The 17,805-nt window shown below is 33.9% G+C and overlaps 1 protein-coding gene across 1 annotated transcript in view; it reads left to right on the plus strand.

Annotated features, from left to right (window-relative positions):
- EYS (eyes shut homolog) overlaps positions 1-17,805 on the plus strand; it is an 852,840-nt gene that overhangs the window by 700,628 nt on the left and 134,407 nt on the right. Inside the window, exons 38-39 of the mRNA XM_019287512.3 lie at positions 1,247-1,411; positions 8,669-8,822. Coding sequence (XP_019143057.3) covers positions 1,247-1,411; positions 8,669-8,822 — 319 coding nt within the window. The remainder of the gene's footprint in view (positions 1-1,246; positions 1,412-8,668; positions 8,823-17,805) is intronic.

Genomic DNA, 17,805 nt, shown 5'->3' on the forward strand with positions numbered 1-17,805 from the left:
CTACAGTGCTAGATCTCCTAGTACTGTTTCTCTTGAAAGTATGAATTTAATTAGGCAAACAACACTCTCATAATCATGTAGGTCTGCTTCTGATTTGCAATGCCACTGACCTTTTTTTCACTCCATAGTTTTTTCCACTTTCTCCAACAATTCTAACTTTTCCAGACCTGTCATTTATAAACATAACTAGTAATTGCTTTCCATCCTGCCCTTCTTTTGCTGTCAAGGTGTGGGGTCTTTTTAACAACTGTCCTTCAACATGTGCTTGTTTAGCTAGGCCTTTCCTTTTGTCCTTTCTTCTTAAGCCCAATAAAACCAGCAGAGGATAAACAGTGGTCAAATTCCCAAACAAACAAAACATTAATAACATGAATACAAATTTAAAAAAAAAAAAAACAAAAACATGTACTAGTCATGCCTATGTGTAATCATCACTCACAGATCCATTGTATAGCTATAGTTCATTAAACTAAAAACTTCTTTGCAAAAATATTACCTGAACTCAAAGTATTTTTTTTGTTGCTTCTTTCTTACTCATATCCCTGGTGATCGGTCTGAGCAATCTTTAAGGTGTTTTGCTTAAATAGGATGCTTAAGGCATCAGGAAGACCTGCTGCCTAACCTCAATTAGTTTTAGTCTATTTTTTCTTGCATTAATGATACTATTATCTTGTCTACAGGGTAAAAAAAAAAACGACTAGAGTAATGAATACAATCAACATTGTAAATGTTACGCCTTCACACTTAAAAATTTTCTCTTAACAATTATTCATTTCCAGAGTAGTGTAGTGGAAAAATGCATATGCTGCCCAGTGACATCCTCTTTATAATTTCAAACCCAGAAAATGTGAGTATCCTGAAAATTGAGAAAAACTGCGTTTCTTGTCTAGAAATAAAAATGAAAAGTACTCCACAGGCATATCATAGGACAAAAGTTCTGCACTGGCACATCTGTAAAGATGAAAATCTGTGACAGCCTTTTGAACTTGCATCTTCTGGCAGTAGTCATTCCTATAATGGTCTTTTCACTTCTGGTAATAGGCAGATGCTAGAACTTTTTCATTTTCTGCATATTTTATTTGAATATTTGAAATTAAATAAATTTATATGCATGCTCAGCAAATAATATGGTTGATGATGCTATTGACAGGTATGGGGGAAAAAAGGATATTTTTAAATGTGCTTGCATTTTATTACTTTACTTTGTAATAAATTAATAAAATTAGCTTTTTGTTGTTCATTTCAGACACGGCACTGTTTTTTCCATCCTTCACTGGAAATTCTTATTTGAAACTACCTTCTCTGACATCTGTATCTGAGACCAGGACTGCATCTGGGCAGGAAACAAGCAATCTGACAACTCTGTACTTGACAGTGAAAACAACTGCTCTAAATGGCACAATTCTTTACAGTGAGTACCAAAGATACTTGAAGCTAAGTATCAGTTTTAGCTCCTTCGGGTCCTTATTAACTTTAATGTACATCAGCTGGCATTTCCTCTTCAACAGCAAAATGAGTCATTAAAGTGCAGTAGAAGCCTTTTGGTATTCTAATGCATGCTGCATTATAAAATTCGAACCATTGTTCCTGGTGTTCCTCTGGAAAGTTCTTTAATTTATGACTCACTGAGGAAAACATAACTTACAACAGAAAATGCTGCTTCCTGACAAGAAAGAACATACAAGCATATGACTTTAGTTGTAAGTGTTACAGCTCTAAAATACAAATGTTGAAGAAGTATTGAACAATTTATTATAGAGAAACAGCTTCTCCATAGTTGGATTGAGTCTTGCTTTTTATAATTGTGATCTTGGTTCCAAATTCTTGATTTATAGAACTATCTTAAATTCTGCAATTTTGCCATATTTTGAAGTACGTACTGTGATTTCACACTTCAGAGAATTCTTTTGTGATCCCCAGAGATTATACTTGCAGACTTGGATGTATGCCTGTTAATACTACATTAAAAAGTTGCTTCTTGCCTGCATATTTCATTCTTCAATATATGGCATAAACTTCTGAGACAGAAGTACACTTTTCACTAGTCAGCAAGAAAAAATAGACTTCTCTGCCATTTGAGTATTTCATTATATATTTTATCTTGCCATTTCTTGCAAATGGAAAACATGGAAAGTGAGGTGATTTCTTCCCCAACCCAAGAAGAGCTAGAAAAATATGATTATTTGATAGATTTATTCCAAAAATATAAAATCATTAGGAGCATTTTCTGTTCAATTCAGCTTCCTAGGGTTTCTCTACACAAAGAAATCTTGTTGATACACCATAAATAATTTTGATTAAATTTTGTTGCATTTATATTAATCTGATAATAGCGTATGTGAATTCACCTGAACTATGTACTTACTTATAAGCCAGGGTTAAAAGTAATATAAGCTTTGTGGCAATATTTAGTTACGCCCTTCATTATTATCTGTACTACTCTTTATTTAGATGGGAAATGCTCAAGCCCCAAATTGAAAATTAATGTTTACTGCTTTTCAAAATAGTATCTCACATCCTTGTATGTTATATCTGGGCTGTTGCTGCAGCTGCCTAAGCTACAGTGCTGCAAAATTTGCTAAGGATCATGGATAAGTGGTGATGTGGCAGTTCTTTATATTGAAATGTTTTATACTTGTTAGTTATTTCAATTTCAAGAGAGGAGTTATTTGCCCTTGAAGAAGAATTCAAGGAAGGTTATTGGAAGTACATTGAATATATTTGGCACTTAGTGATTTTGTTTGCTTCATCACTACAAAGTAATTTGGCTCCAGCCAAAGTTAATCTCGCTGTCTACACATAAGCCCTGAGTAAGTGTCTCTGTGAAACAAAAACCCTCAAAAACCCTCAAAAAAAAAAAAAAAAAAAAATTGAAGATTCTCTGCTATACCCAGGAGGAAGTGGTGTTTTCTGAAGCTAATGAAGTTCAGGTTGTTTAGCCTGGAGAAGAGAAGGCTCTGGAGAGACCACAGCCCAGTTTTTAAGTATTTAAAGGGGGCTTATAAGAAATACGGGGCTAAACTTTTTAGTAGGGTCTGTTGCAATAGGACATGAGGTAATGGCTTTAAACTGAAAGAGTGTAAATGTAGACTAGACATAAAGAAGAAATTTTTTTAAAATTAGGGGATCAAAATACTGGAATAGGTTGCCTGGAGAGATGGTAGATTCCTCATCCCTGGAATCATCCAAGGTCAGGATTGAAAAGACTCTGAGCAACCTGATCTAGTTGAAGATGTCCGTGCTCATTGAAAGGGGTTAACTAGATGACCAACCTGAACTTTTCTATGATTCTTTGACTCTATGTATTTTCTTTTCTAGATAATATACTCATCCTGCATCTAATCTAATTAGATATTAAAAACTAATAACCTGTTGAGCGATTTGCTCATGCTGTCTATGGAAAATTGTTAATATGGTGTTTTTCAGGTGTTTGCAGAGATTTTGTTACAGAAGTATTTGAGGACTTCACATTCTTTAGAATATGCCTTTCTGCTTTCTGGAAAGATAGAATGGCATTAGTGGAGACCATGAAGCTTTTTCTTTCCAGTTACCCATATCTGAGCTTTCCATGGAATGTGTCACAACTCACTTCTTGCCCCTTCATGCACCCAAAAAGAAGGAAGGGTGGGTCAGGATGAGTGGTATGAGTTCAATTCTCACCCTAACATGAGCTGGGGTAACACCAGGAACTTGGGATAATTTTTGCATGTTTTCACACAGTGAAAACTCACCTTTTCTTCCTAGGTTCTCAGTACCATGCCATACTTGCATTCTCATTCCCTTTGTTACCCCTACAATGGAATTTTAACTGATTTACAATATTCCACTCTTTTAGTGACCAGTAGGTTTTCTATTAAGGTTAGATTTCTGTTAAGCTAAATAAATACATAAATAAATAAATGAAACTTGGATCTCTGCCTGGCTGTGGAACACAGACACAGAAAGTAATGGATGAGTCTATATCTTGTAGAACTCTGATACTGTGTTAAGTTTAGATACATCTTTGCATTACATTTCTGCTTTATCAATCTCTGCCCCTCTTGCTACAGCACCAATTTCTTTTCCTCATTTTTATTCTTTCTTTTTTTGTTCTGTATCTCCCTGGTAATTAGATTCCTTCCTAACATTACAAATGTTGGCTATGATTGTTCAGATCAATATCCTTATTTAGTTTTACATTAATTTAAAATAAAATATTATATCAATTTGTAAATAAAAATCTCTCCAGTGTTTTATGAATGAACACCATGTGCCTATACAGAATATTCAGGATTTTTAAATTATTTCTGTATGCAGACACAAAGCTCTTCTGTCAGATAAATATCCTTTGTGAGTTCCCTCATATGCTCCCTCTGTATTTCCTTCACCTCCACTTTTTTCTCCCTGCTCTTTCATTCACGCTTCTAATGACTACAAAAGAGAAGCTGCTGTTGTCAGCTCTTCCCTTTTTAATAGTACTACGACTCCTGCTTCTACTGCTGCTTTTTTGAAGCTGTGTTACCATCAAACATCTGAGGAATGACCTGTCAGCAGAAAGTCAACTTGAGGCTAGTGCACTCACTAGGTACAAGAACCACACACTTCTAAGGGTTAATAATCCCAACATTTTCAGATTCTGTCAATATATGCGCGTTAGCAATGGTTTCATAATTATGGTTACAATAAAATTCACATATTCATAAAGCAAAAACCTCTCTATTTGCCAAAATAATTTTTTAAATAGGAAGAATATCACAGTGATTTGCTTCTTTCAGATGAACTTTACTGGAAAATAGTTACACATTTTGATTAGGTTTTTTTTAAATTAATCCACCTTCAGATCACACATTTTACAAACACACCTGTTTTTACCAGGTGGTGGTGAGGTTACATCTGTTTCTCTGGCAGATAATTAGTAAACATTTAATTACAGGGAGAAATCTCAGACAAGATACTACTGATATACAAATGAATTTGAATGAGAAAGCATGCATAAGGAGAATAGTAAAGTCAAAATCATAAAGATAACATAAAAGGATGAAAACTTGCATCTGTCTTTACCTGGTACATTAGCCAGTGAAGAACAAAAAAGATCTGTGCCTTCTTCGCCCTTTCATGTCCACATGCCTTAAAATAAAGAGAAGGGAACACTTAAAGTATCATTGCATTATTTTAACACCTTTTAGCAGTTAGTGCAATTATATATATGCAAATATAAATAAGGCAAATAAAATACATATAAAAAATACAACAAATAAGCCTGCTATAGGCTAACCAATAGGCAGAATATGAGAATCATTACATGTGCTAGGCATGTCACTTCACTAAATCATACCATACTGTTGTTAAAAATAATTTTCCTATTTGATGCCTTTATTAGCAAGAATTTTATCAATGGTTGGTTGAAATTAACAAGTACTAAGGACTTGTAGAGGCTGCCAGAAATAGATTGTCTGTTAAAAACATGGGAAAAGAGATAGGATGTCATAGAATTCTATGTGTGATTTATATATTACTATACTTTCATCTGTTTTAATACGAAGAAAAATTTACTTACATTCTTGATAATGATGTTTTCCCTAATTATTTCAGTATGTATTTAAGAAACATCTGAACGGTAACAGTAAATGGACTAAAAATGTCTGGAATTTTTGCAGTTATGTTTAAGTTGTTGATAGAATGTGACAATTACATTTGTGCCAATAAAGATTAGCCATCATTTGAGAACATTTATTTGTTGAATACAGAATGCCTTCATGAAATTTCTTTTCTATTCCTTAATGATTTTATTTGTTTGCATGATTAAATTTCATCAACATGTCAAAGCAAATTTTTGTCAAAGCAAAATAAATTGTTAGAGATCATAAAAACCTGATACAGTTGTAAAGTTTTACTTCATCATTTTCACTTTTAACAGAGTCAGCATAATGCTGTTCAGAACCTCTTCAAGGGGAGATTGTTTAGCTTCTACTATATATGGTATCCTATAACTTCTGACAATTGGATTTCAGATACCACAGCCCATGTTTATAGCATTCCTTAAGGACAACAGCTCCCTTTTCATAAGTTGTGCTCATAAATTATCTCCTGTTCTCTCAGAAGCTCTCTTCCCCAGATCTACCCATATTCTACTTACCCTTCTGAAACTAAATATGGGCATTTCACGCATTTCAGTTGTAGTCTGTCTCTTATTTCAGCTGGCATTCTCAAGCAGAGCATTTCACAGTATTCCTCCTCTGTGAGAGAATATATTTTCTTTCTTAATAAAGTTTATCCCATATTTTATTGGGAGTTCAAATCTGGCTTTTAGATAGGCAATCATTTAAGCCCCGTGGCCACTTGCTTTTTGTCATACTGATGTACAAAAATAACCTTCCAGCTAGCAGTTTTCTGTGAAAGGATGATTGCTGAGATCTGGTTTGTTTAGCCTGAACCCCTCACATAATCTCTAATAAGGTCCAGATAATTTACCCCTAATATCCAACAAGATTTTTTACTTAGATATTTCCTGATCTCTGTCTGTTCCCAGAACCTGTCTGTTTTGCTTAAGACTTGGCTTTTCCTATGAAGGCAACTTCCATCCATGTATACTAGGTAGCATATGCTCTTTCACATTGCCAGAACAAAATTCCCCACCTCCTCATGTTCACTGTAGAAAGATTTAAAGGATTGTCCTTTCAAAGGATTTCATACCACCTAGAAAATAATATGAAGAATACTGTTAGTCACCTCTAAGTGTGACTCAAAAGCACTCCCTAGACTGAAGTTCAAGCAGCAGCACTCACTGAGGTTTCAAGAAGTAATGCTGCCTTTGGGAGAGCTGTCCCAGATTTTTTACTTTACTGGTAATAATGAGGACCTTCTTCCAAGTTTTTACTGGTGGGCAATGTGAACAGACAGAGTCACTGGGAGAAGAGAAACAAACTGTTCCTCTGTAACTTCACTCTTTCAAGATATGTTATACACATTCACAACCCTCCCCCATTTCATTCTCTCTGAATCAATGTGACTTACAGATCTACTTACTGGTAGAAATTGGAAATGCCAAGAACAGAATGTACAGGGAGGGGAGAAGATTAGGAAACAAATAATGCAATATGTGCATATATCAGCTATGCTAGGGTTAAAAAACAGTGAAATAGTGCAATATCTTTTGAAAGAGAATTATCAGACTATTGTAGAAGGAAATTGTAAAAGCCAAAGGCATGAAATCCAGTCAAATTAAAATAGCTTTGGAGTTAATTAGGTATTCAGAATACAAAATATGTCTAAGCATAAAAGACTTCAGTAGGTCACCAGATTTGTAACAGACTGAAGAAATGCAATGTTGACTAGAAAGCTGCTCTCAAGGAGGGAGTTTATGTTGTGAACTGTTTGTGCTAGGAACTATACAAAAGGAAGTGATCAGGCAGCTGCAAGCACTGTTGTTTCTCTGTGTCTCCTAAAAGATCATTGTTTGTCTTTTGTTTTGTCCTCCAAAATAAAGTTGATAATTTCATCTTTAGATGAAAGGTTTTCTAAGACCCAAGTATACCCTCGTTCTTATTAAAGGATGTTCTGACCTGTGGCCCCCTCCAAAAGGTCTGGGCCTGGGATCTCCTACCCAGCCCCTCCAGGCTCCTACCTATCAGCTGAAACCCAGCCCAGATCCCAACCCTTTTGACCCACTTCAGGGGACTCCTACTCATGGGTCATGGACAGACTCACTCAAGACTCACACACCCAAAGCCAGGCACTCCACACATGAGGGTCCCCCAAATGCAAGCATAAGATTTCTGCCTATCTGATACCCATGCCAGCATCCAGGGTCTCCTACTCAGAGGCAATAGTACGTCAAGCAATACATGCAGTAAATTCAATTTTGTGACCCAGTTACTGAGTCTTTTTTACTTCAATTAAATATAGTAAAATACAGCGAAAGAAACAGATTAATGTTTTAACAATTTGTGTTAAAGGGGAACAAAAATTGTAAACAGGAACTCTTACCTTTTATGAAAAGTAAATACAGTTAAATTCAAAGGGCAAATTCACCCAATATAATTTGAAACTGTAGGTGTCAGTCCTTTTTTTGTAGAAGAGCCATGCATCATTCACCACTTAAATATAAATATTTTGCTGTCATTTTTGCAGTTTATAATATACTATGTAGTGGAAGTGACCTTAAGTATATTTTTAAGAGTGGAAGTAACAGTATGTTTGATGTTCTGTAAATAATTTTTCTTCAAGTCTGAAATATATCAATAATTGGGAAAGCTGAATTTTTCACAATCTTTAAATCTATTATAAGAGATGTTCTCCTATAATTTTTGTTTTCTATAATTTATTTGAAAAGCTGAATGAAAGGGATTTGGCTTTTTTATTGTCACCTTTGTTGCCTTAATGATACTGCTGGATATAGAGAAAAGATCAGTTAATGATCTCTGTAAGATAGATGCAACTGCAGTGGTATAAAGTCAATTTTGTCTTTTAGTTATTTTCTTTTACTCTTAACTGTTATCAGCTAAATACAGAGACTTAAGACTCTGATTTTTTGTCTCCCAGTCACTCAAAAAGAGTCCTGTATATGGACAGAAGAGTCCTCAATGTCACATAGGTGTCATGTCTGGTGATGATGTTCCAGTAGTGTGAAATAGCTCTGTGAGGTCCTACACTTTCAGAAGTGTGACTGTCTCCATTTTTGTTTCCAAAGCTGGTGAAAGAAATTTTGGAGAGCAGTTTCTTCACTTGTATCTTGTGGAGGGAAGACCAACAGTTCGATTCGGCTGTGGAAACTCTCAGAACATTCTGACTGTATCCCTCAACCAATCTGTTACCAAGGGTATACTTGTCCCTATCACAATAAGGTAAGAATTTACCACTGGCTTACACTAAGAGTTTTAGTCATCTATATTGAGCAATAAAATGTGATTTCACTTTTCTTTTTTGACAATAAAAAGACAAGTCATATTGGAAAGCAAACTTGGAAACCTTTTTCATAAGGTAGTCTCCTTGACTGAAAGAGCATTTTAGTTCACACAGATTACTTCAGTCCTTTGGAGAACTTATGAATCATTCAAAGTCCAAATACGTTTACAGAGACAGATTAAGTCAGTTTGAGAAGAGAAACCATTTAAACATAAGTTTGGAGGTTACAAATGGGGGACTCATATTTTATGCTTATTAATTAACACATAGAATGAATTAGATTTGTCATCAGAATTTTAGTGCTAAATATAAAACTAACTTATTGTTTAAGATAAAAAATTAAAAATGGGCATGCTAACAACATCTCACAATGCAGGGTGGACTTGGTGATTTTAAAAGTCTTATCCAAACAACTATGATTTTAAAAGTTGTCATATCTACATTTGCCACTGTAGTATCAGTATTATACAAGAGTGGCTGGTCACTACTGTCATTTTTCATCTTGTAAAAACAATAGTTTTCAGAATGGTTCATTTATCATTTTAAGAAGGGTATTGGTATCATGCTTTGGTAACAAATTAGCTCTTTTCCAGTCATGGAATTTCATATGTGCAAGCTAGGTAAGAAGTAAAACAGAAATAATACAGATTTTTTTTGTTATATTTATATCAGTAATGTTAAATAATGGTAAGTATTCAGTCATTACTTCAGAAACATTTTAGAAATAATTCTGACACCCACAGAAATTATCAAATTACTATAATGAAGATTTTTTTTTTTTTCCACATAGCTTAAGTGCTAGAGATAATTCCTGCACCTGAACTGTAAACATTTGTGATGTGAGGGAATGTAGTGCACAAATCATTAAAATAAAGGAGGTTTTAGCCAGGACTATTTTTGCTGTTAGAAGATGGTATGTGAAGGAGACTGCTGCAAAAGTCACCATGAAACATGCACATTAGACTTCTCAAAATTGCCTTTTACTATCAAAAAAGGAAAATCAAAGCATATTCTGAAAATTTTGTTGTTTTACTTCTGAGCTGTTTCTCTGTGATGTAAATGTTGATAAATTCTAAAATGACAGTGGTTTGATGATCTTAGTATATAGAGTAGATTGATATGGGGAGAAGAGACTGTTCAGCATTTTTTTGTTAGATTGTATGCTTACCCCATAAGCTTTACCACTTCTTTTAGAAACCAACTTGTTAGAACATAAATTCTCTTTTCAATATATGGAGGGCTAACAGGAGCTGCCATTTAAGAAACTGTTTCATTTCCATCCTATATTCCTGCTCAGCCACCAGTCTCTGCATTACTCTTTTTCTCCATTTAAAACAGGGATTTTTTTTCCTTTTATGCTTAGTATTAACATCTAGTATTAATGGAGCAAAGTCGCATAGCATACAAACCACATATTGAAATCTTATTAGCTGACAGCGTATTTATTTTAGGATTTTTGTACAGACTGTAAAAGTATATAAAGTTTAAAAAAGAAAATTATATCCCTTCCTCTCCTTTTGATCTAGCAGGTAAAGAGATTTTTTTTTCTCAGAAAACTTACTGATAGAGTTATACAGCTCAATACTAATAAACTATTCTATGTTGTTTTTTAATGCCAGAGACTATTCTTGTGTGAGACATTGGTCAGATAACTGTCTCCATTGCATCAGCTGTGGTAGCATTGTCTCTGCTTCATACACTTAAGCCATTAAAACGCTGTACAGGTTTCAAAGCCTAATAATATCTTAGCAAAAAATGCAGCTAAATGGCAATGACAAAACTGACTCTAGTTATAGAGTTCAAGTTTACACTGAAAAATTTATTTCCCTCTTTTTCTACCTAAAAATTAACTCCTCTGTATTTATGGCCTCATTCTCCTTGTTGCTACACTAAAAAATATCAGTTAAATTTACACATTTCCTTTGTTTACTGGAATTTTATACTGCTATCTTTGAAACAGTGGCATACTAAATAACTTGCAAGGTGTGATTGTAGACTGTGACTGGCAGGGATTTACATGAAATTGAGTTTATAGGCTTGGCCTTCAAAATGACTTGTGATTATTCTTGTGAGTCCTTCTAAAATGTAGAGAGAGCAGTATATCCTTCACCAAGCAGCAATAAAATTGCAATCCTTCAGCAGTCATCCTTAACCTCTGTCAAAGGAAAAAGGAAACTTGACAAGGCATTTGTAGCCTCCCAAGATCTTGTATCATAAGATATAAAATATGGATCCATGACAAAACTGTTGATTTGTGTTCTCAGTGGCTGTTGGAGATAGATAATTCTATCTGTATGCTTTACCTGCAAAATTAATGTGTTGGTTTTTTCCCTATAATGCAGGAAAAGAGGCAAAGAGTAGAATAAATGATCATTTTTTGTTACTGTTTCAAAGCTCTCCAACTGGGGAGCAATAGATTTGTTACATTTGACTTTGAATAAATTTTGAAGATCATATTTGACAGTAATTCCAGTTTTGGATGCAGCTATGACTCCAGTTGTTAAACACCACAATTAACACATCCAATAACACCTATAGAAGCAGATTTTCTCTTTTCAAACTTTTTCTTTTTAAATCCACATGTGCAGGAAACTAATACATTCACATAGTTTAGAGCTACTGCTTTCTTTTAACTGTATGATTAGTTTCCTTAGATATGGCCATTTTCTCAAACCTGATGAAGATTAAATGTGCTTTAAATGTTCAGTCATTGTCTTTATGGTCCTCGTGAAACAGCAACTTTATAGAAGAAAGTCAATAAAGCTCTGATTGCTTACTTTTTTTGCCTTGCCTAAAGAAAATAGAAACCTGTTTTAATGCAGTTTCATTTGTTGTTTCCTTTTCTGTTTATTTTAGGATGATTTGATTACTGGTTTGAAAATGTGCATTCGAGTTTAATTTTTTTGTGATTTCATAATTGAGATTGTATTGGTTTTTTTCAGTTAAAGCTTTGAGCACATACTTGAGATGTAGTTTGGATTGGTTTTATGGATTTGTTCTTTAAAGTTATTCAAAGAACATTAATTCGAACACATTTCATTCCATGACTGGGTTCTGAAATGCATTTGCCTGATGTAAAATTTGCTCTACTTTGTGGTTAAAGTGATATGACTGTCATGGGGGCAAAGGATGTTTCTTCAATTCACTGGCTGAAGGAAGGTAAATTTAACAAGAAAGGTAGTGAGATAATCAGGTCATCAGGATTTTGATTTTCTAGAAAATCAAAAGGTGGATTTTAGCTTTTAGAATATGAGTACTGATATTTTTTTGGCATCTTAGGCTTTTTGTCTCAGAATTATATTTCTATCTGTTCTATACAGTGATGTGATACAGCAGGTCCTTTTCTGTTCGGGAGATTCCAGGCAAGCATTAATTAAAATCTTCACTGTATGTGTAGCATCACTCTTTTCCATGTTATTTACCTGCAGAACTTTCGGAATTTTTCTCTGGAATTCAGTGAACATAGTGCCCATCCCCACTGAGCTATATCATCATATTACGTACATTTATATTTCATGTATTTTCCAAGTGAACATATTGAAAGCAGTTGTTTCCAGTTTCCTGTCACACTTTAATTAGTAGTATGGATGTGAGCATTTACTCATGGCTGAGAAGGGCACCTTTAGCTGTCCTTAAAAGAATTTATTTGTTAAATACATTATCCAGTTAATTTGGCCAACTTTCCCCTAGACCAGGCAGTGGTAGAGAAGCTGCTGAAGTTTATCATTGGGTCTTTCAGCTTCAAAAGCAGATGGCACATTCTGAACTGAGAAAGTCCTCAACATGTTTTTGTACCTTCACATGGAAACTTTGGCAAGATGCAATGTATTAAGTACTAGCTACAGGATTACATTATCAGTGTCCATGATTTTACCTATGCTTCTACTTCCTTTCTTTACACAGAAGAGGAAAATCATTGCTTGAACTATTCTACAAAGTTTTTTTTCTATGTGCATTCTGAAAATTTGTTTCTAAAAAGAATATGTAAATCACTATCCATACAATATGTTGACTCAGAATGAGTCATGGCCTTTACCTATTTCATTTCATTATTTCAGAGATATACAGGTTTTCATAACAGTGCCTACGTTTTAAGTCATATTTTTATTGTTATTTACAGGTGTTGGATATTCTGCATAGTATGAAAGTATTACTTAAAATTACATTAAATCAGTAAACAAAAAAAAGAACCAAACCCTAATTTTCTGATGATTTGCTATCATTTCCAACCTTACCAGTTACCTAGGAATATAGGATTTTTTTGTTTGATGATTTGGAAACATCTGAGCAGCAGGTTTTGTATCTCAGCAGGTATCAGGTATATAGTGTAGCTTAACTTTCATATGTGCAATACTGAGTTCCAACATAATCAATTATGTGATGAATGAGAAATGGAAAGGTGTTTTGGTAAATGACTTGAGACAGCTCCATGCAATATCGCCGTCATCTTATTGCACCTCATCTTTTCAAAATTGTTTGAAGATTGACAGTGAAAGAAGTCTGGGATAGATTTAAGGATTTTTATTTTATTAAATGAATTTATAAAATTGTTTAAAAAAACACGTTTAGATGTGGTTTTAAAAAGGAATATTTTACATACTCTATATGTTAATTTTGAATTTAAGTCAGCACATATATGAATTATACCCACGTAGATGTTTTGTTTCATAGAACTGGAAATACTGAAGGATATTAATTTTTATAAATTTTGAAGAAAATTTCTGATTACTTTTAGAAGGACATATATACAACTACACACTTTCATGTTTACTGCATTTTCTATAGCAATTGAAAATTTCATAAAATTATCACATTTGCCACTATAAGGTAGGAATGTTTTTACAGTGTATGCTTATGTAATGTTTGTACTCTGAAAGCCTTAATCTTAGTTTCATCAATCCAGCTGTTACAGTTTTACACAGATAAATCACTACATCTGTTACTCAGTCTTAAAAATAGTCCCGTAAGAGATGCATCAAGCTAGTGAATACAAATTCTTGTATATACAATTAAAATTTAAAACAAAAATTTGGAACATTGGAATCAGCTAGTTAAATCATTCCATGTGGCATGCTATCTGGAATAACTCAAATAAGAAAATGGATTCTCATAAAGAATATAGAAAAGATTACCTTTTGTGTTTGTTTCAATTTCAGCTTTTGTGCACGAACAGAACATTCAGTGTGTTTAGAAACATAAGCCACTTTCTGAAGTTATTTTGCTTTCATTCATCAGCACTATGCAATATTTCATCAGTGATCTGCCAAAGCCAACGAACCAACTGCTATGGCTGTTCAAGCTCATTAACTACTGACTTGAAGAGCAGATGTTTGAATTCCTGTACCCTTTGCACTCTGGTTTTACACTAGATTTTCTTACATTAACTGACTTTACAGGAACGGTTCAAGAACACAGAAAGACAGAATCAAACAATTCTTTAGGCTGGAAAGGACCTCTTGAAGTCCTTCCAACATTCCTGCCCAAGCTGGGTGTCCTGGTTCCAGCTGGGATAGAGTTTTCTTCTCAGTAACTGGTATAGTGCTGTTTTGCATTCAGTATGAGGGTAAGGTTGATAACACATTAATGCTTTGGTTGTTGCTAAATCATGTTTATCCTATGTCAAGGGCTTGTTATTTTGCGTCTCATACTCTGTCTGTAAGGAGGTACACAAAAAAAATCATTAACTAATTTTGGATGGTTTATTGCAAAGTGGCTCACCACAGACCAGTTCATAGTATATGGCATCATAATATTTTCATCTTCCAATTCATAGGGTAACATTATACATTTATCTTAGATGAAAAGGCTTTTTCACAAAATAAGTGATACCTGCTGTGTTTTCTTATGCACAATTTACAGAGTTGCAGTAAATGCTATTTGAGCTCCTACAAGGATGTGTATTCCAAAAACTAAAACTACTGACTGAATTCAATGCATCAAAGAAAGTTTGGGGTTCTCTGGCTGGGTGTGAGTTTACTTCAGCCTCTTTCGAAGATGTTCATAGCTATATAAATTTTAAAATGCGAACTGTATTAACAGTTCAGTAATACGCAGTAGAATAGTACAACACTGTCAACTGCCTTTCCTGAAGGAGCAGGCATCCAGACCTCCATGCTGAACTGGGCTCTGAGTCACAGGTGACTCAGACCTACCTGAAACCATAGAAGCAACATAAGAAAGCAATGTATATTTACCATATTTCAAAGATATAGATTTGAAAAAATATGAGGCTGTTGATTACTTACATTTTTTAAGAAAAATGCTGATGAATCATATTTACTCCATCTAATCTCACCTACTTTCAAGTAAGGTATTAATCTAAAGGAGTTTGCCTGTATAAGTACGTGGATTTATGGCAAAAATTAAAAATTCGTACAGTACTCAGACACTTATTGCTCACTAGGATAAAAGCTGACAGTCTGTCTTTAGGTTACCTTCCTCAGTGGTCAGTGTTAAATGGTGACCATGCTGAAAAAATAGAAGAATTGGTTTGCAAAATACTCTTTATTTGTTTCTCACAATCTTTTATCCCATTGATAACCCCTTTTTTCTGTTGCAATTACTGCAGCTTCAAACCTACTTAAAATTCAAGATTTTGTTGTTGTAAGTCTTAATGATAAAAGAAATATATTTTATAAATGTCTCTAGTGGCACGGAAAATAATACTGGAAAGTATTATTTGGAAAGTCCTGTTAGCGTGGCACACCTTCCAATCTCCTGTTGAACATGGAATTTGAAAAATTAAATTTTGTTGGTAATTTTATGTATTTAAATTTTATGCCAAATTTGGCATTCTGTTAAATCAAATTCTGTCTGGGGGTAAATGCTGATTTTAGCTTAAAGAGATGCTCCAATCATGAGCTTGAAATTGACATAGTAAATTCTCATTTGCCCTTCAATGTCCTGAAAAAATAAGAGAGCATCATTTGCATCATTTAATCTCTATTCCTGAAGGTATCCACCAGAATTTAAATTTTTAATTGGTAGAATAAGAGATGCTACAGATGACTGTATTTCCTATAGGAAAAAGGATAGCTGTTATTTTCAACCATATTTTCTGTTTTAAGAATGTAACATATTTCATTTGAATTACCAGTGTTGCTAAAGGGTATTTGTATTTATAAGCAAGTTCAATTTAGCATAATAAAGCAAAATCAAGTAACATACAAAAAAGGCACTAACTTTCACAGTATTTTGGATTGTTTTTACTATTGTAGGATTAATTAATTCATCCTAAAAGGCATAACTGTGTCATAGCTATGCAGAATAATTAATCATTCACCACAAAGACTTGAAGATTTAACTTTCGACTAATTTGCAAGAAATACAAAAAATGTTTTGTGATGGTGAGCAAAAAAATTTCACAGTTCTGAAGAAAATTCTGTCATGTCAGTGGTCATTTTGACATGAGTCCAGCTTTATGTTTTATATACTGACTGTCCCAGTGAGAGTTCCTGTATAGTCTAGTGGTAGAATGGAAGGGTTTTATCAATCTTTCCTGTGGTTAAGGTGCATTCCTGCCAAAATATTTTGTTGTTCTTCCACCACTCTCCCTCTCTAATGTAGAGGACCAGACTTGAAAATAATAAAGGCTGGTATTATCAGTTTGGAGCAATGTTTTTATTATGTCCATTTTTATCTAAGTCAAACACTTCAGTAATACCCTCATACTCATACTCTGAATTTCATTGATTCCAGTTATTAAGTTTAAAGAAGTCCGCTTGACCCAAGTGGTTCAAGACAGCATATTTTCTTTGCATTTTTTCCTACTAGAAATGAAGTGGTAAAATGAAAAGGACTAATGAGGAATGCTTAAAAACACCATCATGTCAATTTTAATGTCTTTAAACAGGATAAGACGTTTAATGATCATGGTAATCTCTAATATATGTTTTTTATTTCATTGTTAAGCGCATTACAAATATGTTGGTAATTATGTGAATAGACTCTATGTGAATAGATTGTTAGGTTTTCATGCTATAACCTTCACAAAGCATGACTAAAATATTGTATAATTCAGAACATTCTAAAACCTTCCTGTTTAGCAGACCCTCTTATCAAACGTGACAAAATAATAGCTAGTGTAATTTTCAGAATAACCAGAAAATTTCATTTTCCAAAGGAAAGTGTGAGATTAATAATCACATTAAAGAAACAGTCTCAGTGCACTGTTGAAAATTGCAGTAATTATTTATTACTTTCTTAGTGAGTGATGCTGCTAACAGCAGTTATTTCTCTATGAGATTTTACTGAATATCTATGCCACAATTTATTAGGTCTTCTAAAGACAGTAAGTTGTGAATTCACCAGAATTAAGGTATACATTATAAAGTATAATGAATTGCATTTCATTATCTTTGATTTTTAGATTTGGCCGTGTGTTATAATTTTAAAATTCCAATATTCAAAAAATCTCTGGCTTTCTGCAAGAAAAATAGGAAGAATAAAGTTCTAATAGTCTGTATAACCCAATTTCCATTTTCTGGATACATCTGCTTTGAAAATTATATTATTCGCCTTTCAGCAGTGCTGCAGATAAAGCATACTTAAGTGGTTTTTTTTTATACCATGGAAATTCTAAACTGCATTTAACCTAAATTTCCAAAATTTGCTACGTTCTTTAGAATTCTCCTTTTCTGTATTAAAGGAGACTGCTTTAATGGTGCAGAATTGTGCATAGTCTTGTTTTTTCTGTGTGCTACATAAAGCATTGTATTCTAAGTACTGTTGATGTGATTGCTTACTCACTGCAGTTTCTCTACATAGACAGTGATCTCCTATGATTCACTTTTCCATCTTCTTGTGTCTGGGTCAGGCTGTGTGAAACACATAGCAAAGATTTCAAAATATTTGGCTACTCCCGCTGTTCCAGGGAAGAAGTGGGATGTGTGGCCCTTTTGATCTGCTTGGAAGGAAGAGCAG

The sequence above is a fragment of the Corvus cornix genome, chromosome 3 (genome assembly GCF_000738735.6).
Source record: "Corvus cornix cornix isolate S_Up_H32 chromosome 3, ASM73873v5, whole genome shotgun sequence".
Taxonomy (NCBI): domain Eukaryota; kingdom Metazoa; phylum Chordata; class Aves; order Passeriformes; family Corvidae; genus Corvus; species Corvus cornix.